Source organism: Pseudomyrmex gracilis, unplaced genomic scaffold (genome assembly GCF_002006095.1).
Source record: "Pseudomyrmex gracilis isolate BER0280 unplaced genomic scaffold, ASM200609v1 scaffold_604, whole genome shotgun sequence".
NCBI lineage: Eukaryota > Metazoa > Arthropoda > Insecta > Hymenoptera > Formicidae > Pseudomyrmex > Pseudomyrmex gracilis.
This window is the reverse complement of record NW_018021188.1, coordinates 39,778-46,883: the sequence shown is the minus strand read 5'-3', so window position 1 is coordinate 46,883 and position 7,106 is coordinate 39,778. Positions and strand designations below refer to the sequence as shown.

At 49.6% G+C, this 7,106-nt stretch overlaps 1 protein-coding gene across 1 annotated transcript; it reads right to left on the bottom strand.

Annotated features, from left to right (window-relative positions):
* Nucleotides 1-503: 503 nt before the first annotated feature.
* On the bottom strand, nucleotides 504-5,669 carry LOC109861165. Its single transcript, XM_020440695.1, has one exon. It carries the CDS (start codon nucleotides 5,667-5,669, stop codon nucleotides 504-506), a length of 5,166 nt encoding a protein of 1,721 aa, XP_020296284.1.
* Nucleotides 5,670-7,106: the final 1,437 nt, after the last annotated feature.

Here is a 7,106-nt window from a genome sequence, read left to right as displayed (position 1 = left end):
GGGTATTATATCGTTGCGTGTTATCTAGTAGTAATCTTGTCGCAACGCGTTCTTGTTTACGCGTAGAGACGAGAGTCGCGAAGAGTCGCGAAGAGTCGCGAAGAGCGCCGAAGGCGCCCGAAAAACGCGCGGACTAGTACGCCGCCGAAGCGCGCCCGCGACACCGAGGTCCGCGCTTACGCGGGAAACACAAAAAAAACCGCCTACTCGAAAGTCCACTTAACAAGGCCGCCTCCCTTGAAAGGTCTAGCTTTCAATAGCCAAAGGTACAAACAACTTGTTAACAAATTAACGCAGGTTACTTAAAATAAACACGAGACAAGCTAAAAGAGAGACGACTAAAGTGACGCGATCTTAACAGACCCAACAAACTGCTTACAAACTAAAAGAACACAACTTGTCTTAAAACTAAAGTTTACGCATGAGATAGATAATGACTGGTTGCCGACGCAACCGTGCACGCAAATGGCTCTGAGCCAACGGTACACACAACACTTGTAACATCACGTGTCCAAGGGTAATACGGCGATCCTCGACAACGGCCTTACAAATACACCCTTAGCGGTCTTGACAGTAGCGGATCGTGCGACGCCATCAGGTCCGGGGTGAACCTCCTGAATTCGTCCCAACGTCCACTGCAACGGAGCCAGGTTTTGCTGCTTAACCAGAACAACTTGGCCAGGTGTTAATTGAGGACCCTTGTTGTTTTTCCACTTGTGCCGTTCCTGCAGTGAATGTAGATACTCTGCACTCCATCTGCGCCAAAAATGTTGTCGGATTTGTTCTACTCTTTGCCAACGCACAAGTCGATTTTCGTTTACATCATTTAGATCGCGGCAAGGGAAACTGTTCAGCGCCGTGCCAACCAAGAAATGTCCCGGAGATAGATATGCTAGGTCATTCGGATCCGCGCTCAATGGAGTAAGAGGGCGAGAATTAAGGATTGCTTCTATTTCCGAAAGTACCGTTTGCATCTCCTCGAACGTTAAGTGAGCCTTGCCGACTACCCGAGCTAGATGATGCTTGGCAGATTTAACCGCCGCTTCCCACAACCCGCCGAAATGTGGGGCATTCGGGGGAATGAAATTCCACGAGATTTCCTGCTCGCACAGAAATCGCTCAACGTCGGACTGCGTTTGCTGATTACAATAAAAACTATACAGCTCTTTGAGCTGTCCTCGGGCTCCTACGAATGTGGTTCCGTTGTCTGAGTACATGTGAGAGGGCCTCCCTCGTCGCGAGATGAACCGTTTAAACGCGCCAATGAACGCGTCCGAAGTGAGGTCGCTAACCAACTCCAAATGTACCGCTCTTGTAGCGAAACAAACAAACACTGATACATACGCTTTATGATTTTTGGCATTGCGCCTCTTACCCTCTCTCAATACTACCGGCCCGGCGTAATCGACTCCGCAATGTGAGAAAGGCCTCGAGACCGTGACGCGCCCGGCCGGCAGCGCACCCATTATGGCCTCAGACATCCGCGGTTTGACCTTGGAACAAGGCACGCACCTTTGTATGACTCTACGTGTGGTGGATCGTAACGACAGCGGCCAAAATCGCTGCCTGACGGCTGCCATGGTGGCTTGAGTCCCGGCGTGCATGTTTCGAAGGTGCTCGTGTTCCACTATCCGTAAAGTTAACGTGTGGCTGCGGGGTAACAAAACAGGATGGCAAGCGTCAAACTGCAGACCCGAATTCCTTAACCTGCCACCTACTCGCAACAAACCACCTTCGTCTACAAACGGAGCTAGCGAAAGTATATTGCTACGAGCGTTGACGTTGTCCCCCCTAGTCAGCGCTCCGACTTCACCAGGGAATGCCAGGGCCTGCACCGTTTTGCACATAACGTTTAGCGCGAACGCCGCCTCCTCGTGGGATACGAGTCTGGTGGGCGAGGTCGGTCGTCGCGCTTTGAGGAATCTTAGGCAATAAGCCAGGATACGACACGCCCTGTTGAGGCCGGAGACCCTGACTAGCAGCTCATTGACGACGTGATCTTGAATTACGGCCACGGTGGCCACTACCGCCCTTTGTTCGGGCATACCGTCCTTTAATCGCTGAAACCCGGTGTCCGGCCAATGTTCCTCCTCAGCTTGTAAGAAAGAGGGCCCATGCCACCACAGCGACGCGCTAGACAATTCGTGAGGATCTAATCCGCGCGATAAGTGATCAGCTGGATTACTATGTGAAGCTACATGACGCCAATCCTTAGCCTCGGTTAGACGTTGTATCTCCCCGACCCGATTCGCCACAAACACCGTCCACCTTCTGGATGGCGAAGCTATCCAGTTTAAAGTGATGGTGGAGTCCGACCAGAGGAAGACCTGCACCGAAGTTAAACTCAAAGCCTCACCGACCTTGACTACTAACCGAGCTAGCAGCAACGCGGCGGACAATTCTAGCCGGGGCAAGGACACCGCCTTGAGCGGTGCGACTCGAGACCTTGAGCACAGCAGCTCAGAACGCCACTCGTTTAGTCCGAGTCGAGTGCGTACGTAGACGCAAGCCCCGTACGCTCGTTGACTGGCATCGCAGAACCCGTGTAACTGGACGAGGTGCGGATCCGACCTGAACTTGACACCACGGGGAACCTGCACCTGGTTTAAACTGGTCAGCTGAGACTTAAGTCCGGACCAGCGAGTATGGATCTCCTGGGGTGCGGACTCGTCCCACTGAACGCCCGCCTGCCAGAGATCCTGAAGTATTATTTTCGCGACAACAACGACCGGCCCCAAAAGGCCCAGTGGATCGAACAACCTTGCAATTTCGGATAGGATCATGCGCTTAGACGCAACGTCACCTGTTGAACTTAGCTCATAAGAAAAATGGAACGTGTCGGTAACCTGATTCCACTGAATTCCTAGAATACACGAATCTGTTTCACCTTTTATGACAACGAGTTCTCGGTTTTGATCATCCAGGCCCTCGAGCAACTCTGGGCAACTAGACGCCCATTTGCTTAACTCGAACAACCCCAGCCTTAACAGCCCTATGATTTCGTCTCGCGCTAGCTTGGCTTCGCTCAAAGAGTCCGCTCCGGTGAGCAAGTCGTCCATATAAAAATCCCGTTTGACGCGGTTTGCACCAACGGGAAACTGAGAAGAGTGCTGTTCGGCTAAGTGCAACAAACATCGAGTAGCCAGGTAAGATGCAGACGAAGTGCCATAGGTGATCGTATTCAACTCGTAAGCGTCGACTCTGTCGTTAGGGTCGTCACGCCACAGGATTCGCTGCAGGCGCGTTTGCGAAGGGTCTAGCAGAACCTGACGGTACATTTTTACTATGTCCGCCGTGAAGACGTAACGAAAACTGCGAAATCGAATCAGTATAGACATCAAGTCCTGCTGCACGACCGGACCGACCATGAGAGCGTCATTTAAAGACACGCCGCTGCTAGTCTTACAGGACGCGTCGAACACAACGCGTAGTTTGCGTGACTGACTCGTGACCTTGTACACGCAGTGATGCGGTAAGTAGCAGGACATGGAATCGTCAACGGGCTGCGAGTCGAGAAGTCGCATATGACCCAACGCCAAATACTCCTTGATGAACTGTGTATACTGATCTTTAAGATCCGTATCACGTTGAAAGCGTCTTTCCAGACTTCTCAACCGCTTTAACGCGATGTCATATGAACCTCCGAGCTTGTGCAACACCTGCTCCTTGATGGGCAGTTTGACTACGAACCTACCCTGTGGGTTCCGAGTTACACTTCTTAAGAAATGTTGTTCGCACAGGTTCTCGTTGATAGTGTAACTGGTTACCTGTTCGAAATTGTGATCTAATTGCCAGAAGCGACTTAACTGTTCGTGCAACTGAACGTTCGTTACGGCGGCGTGACACGAGTGTACTTTGTGTGGTGATTGAGTCGAACCACAAAACCGACCTGCAATGACCCATCCTAGCAGCGTTTTCTGAAGCGTAGGATGCTTGTTAGAAGCCTTGATCTGTCCTACGCACAGCAGGTCCCAAAACACATCCGCTCCGAGCAAGAGATCCACCTCCGACGAAACATGAAACTGAGGATCAGCCAACCGGAGATTGCGTGGGAGGTCTAATGCTCTGCGCTTCAGCGTGAACGCTGGGAGCCTTTCAGTCACACGATCTGTAACAATGCAACTGATGGAGTTTGTGTATGAACTTAATCGGGATTGTATTCTGACTTGAACTACTTGCGTAGAAGTTGCGGCAGTGCCGCTTATGCCGGAAATAGACACGTTTAAGTACTCCGGCTTTAACCTGAGACGGTTTGCTAGACTCTTTGACATGAAGTTTGCTTGCGAACCGCAATCCAGCAACGCGCGACACGGCGTAAGTGAACCCTGACTATCACACGCGTAAACGATAGCCGTAGACAACATGACGTGACTGCCTCCAACCAAACTAGATACGCTAGTGACAGGGCTAGCTACCTGACTAACCGCTTTAGGCCTTTCACCGCTGTCCCCGCCGTGGTCCGAAGAATTTGCTGGTGTCGCTGTTGCGTGAAGCAGCGTATTGTGTTTTGCTTGACAAACCTTACAACTTCCTGACGTACACTTGCTTGAGTCGTGGGAAGAAGATCGCAAGCAGTTGAGGCACATCTTTCGGCTGCGAGCTTCTGATATTCTCTGTGATACCGAGAGTCCTAAGAAGCCCCTACAATAATAAATGGAATGTTCACCCTGGCAGTAACTGCACTTAGATTTGACTGTCGCGACGCAAGATGCTTGTTGTTTGGAACTCGATTGCGAACGAGTGCGAATGCTACCACTTCTTACGTTTGAAGCGCTCGATTTGTCGGTAGCCTCGAGCATTTGGCATTGATGCGTAAGAAAGGCAAAAAACTGTTTGAGGTTAGGTAATTCAGTGCCCGTGAGAGACGACTGCCACTCGCGTAACGTACGCGGATCGAGCTTTGAGCTGAGGACGTGGATTAGCAAATCGTCCCACTGGTCAACCGGGCGTTTCAATGCCTGAAGGGCGTGTAGATGTCTCGCGGCTCCGTCCGCGATCTGTCGTAGTTCAGCATAATTTTCTTTGTTCATCAACGGTAGTTCCATGATCGCCTTGATATGGTTCTGAACGATAACTCGTTGATTGTCATAACGTTCTTTGAGCAGTTTCCACGCGACATCGTAATTCGCGTTTGATATCTCCAAGGAATTTACTATATTCTTTGCCTCATTGGTTAGGGAAGCCCTCAAGTACTGAAACTTTTGCACCTTGCTAAGAGATGCATTAGAATGTATAACTGTATTAAATACATCAAAGAACGGAAACCATTCGTCGTATTTGCCCGAGAACGATGGAAGATCTAATTTCGGCAGACGCACGTGCGTCAAAGATTCCTGCGGTTCGTGAGGTGTTACCGGCCGAAGAGATGCGTCGGCGCTGCGTACTGGCGAACTCAACAACCCTCGAATTTTAGCCGACAAGGCATAGAAGGCCTCCTCGAACGCAAACCGGTCCTCGCCCTCGGCCTCATCGAGCATCTCCAACCGCGTTTGCACTTGGTTATACTCGGACCAACAACTGTCTAACCTCTTTTTTCGCTCCTCGAGTTGAGCCACTACCATCGGGGTAGGACTAGTAATAGCTTCTACGTATGTGTTAATTCTCGTACAAGAGCCTTTAATGACAGCTCGCTGTTTTTTCAACACGGCGGGGTTTTCTTCGTTAGACATTTTGACACGGCAAAACAAACCCGCGTACCCGAGAAAATCGTTTGGCTGGCGACGACTACTGAAACGTTGCCCTTACCTTACAAGCTAATTGCGCGGCGTGTAGAACACGGCGTGATGGCTGGACGTCCCCTCTGCAAGGCACAGGCGTCGAATACGCAGCCCCGAAGTCAGTTGATTTCTAGGAATCGGGCGAACTCCTCGACGTAACCTCCTCGGCTGTAACCTTGTACGCTTGTGTGCGTGCGTAGTCGCTGGTTGAACGATTTCCGAAGGGTTTCCGAGTCGTTCGTTGCTGGGATGAAGCGATCTCGATTAAACCGTTGATCGCAGCTACGCTGATGTCGTAAATCCTGAATATCCGGCTCGAAGGACCAAATTGTTGCGTCTGTGCTATTTGTCCGTGTAACCTCCAGGAAAAAGTGCTTCGAGAGACACGGGCGGAAGAAATGGACTCTTCCTTTGCTTTAAAGATNTGTTGCGTCTGTGCTATTTGTCCGTGTAACCTCCAGGAAAAAGTGCTTCGAGAGACACGGGCGGAAGAAATGGACTCTTCCTTTGCTTTAAAGATGATTTATTTTACAACTTCAGCGGGCGATCGATCTCGGTATCTTATCTAATTTCACAATAAAACTCTTTCTTAACGTGCTTGAGAGGGTATTATATCGTTGCGTGTTATCTAGTAGTAATCTTGTCGCAACGCGTTCTTGTTTACGCGTAGAGACGAGAGTCGCGAAGAGTCGCGAAGAGTCGCGAAGAGCGCCGAAGGCGCCCGAAAAACGCGCGGACTAGTACGCCGCCGAAGCGCGCCCGCGACACCGAGGTCCGCGCTTACGCGGGAAACACAAAAAAAACCGCCTACTCGAAAGTCCACTTAACACAAAGTCTGCCCAGAATGATGCAGTATAAAAATGTTCGCTGATGACACCTTAACCTTTAGGCTGCGGGGAAATTTCAGTACAAATTGACCTCTCAGAATATGTAAAATGTATACATAATATCACTGGATATCTCAGATAGAGTCGCTGACCTGACTGCTGGTCCATATATGGACCAGCCCCGCAGACAACGTAAAGTACAATGGAAAAAAATTTGTCTCTTTTCTTATGAAGATTCGAGAGGGTATTTCTATGTAATTTCACGCGTTGAATATGAAAAAAATAGTAACAAAATTCTCGCAGACACCCTTGACCTTGAAAATCACCATTTGAAGGTCAAATTTCATTTCTACTATAAATCAAGTTTTGAGACGGTTTTCGTATGTAGTTCGATGTGCTGAATACGTAAAAAATAATTAAAAAATTCCTGTTGATAATCCTGACCTTGAAAATTTCTATTTCAAGGTCAAATAGCATTTCTCGTATAAGCCGAGTTTTGAAAAGGCTGTCGTACGGATTTTGATGCGCTGAATACGTAAAAAACAATACAAAAAATCCCGCA

Excerpts from the sequence above, each read along its gene's own strand:
- LOC109861165 (XM_020440695.1), bottom strand. The coding sequence starts at position 5,669 with ATGTCTAACGAAGAAAACCCCGCCGTGTTGAAAAAACAGCGAGCTGTC.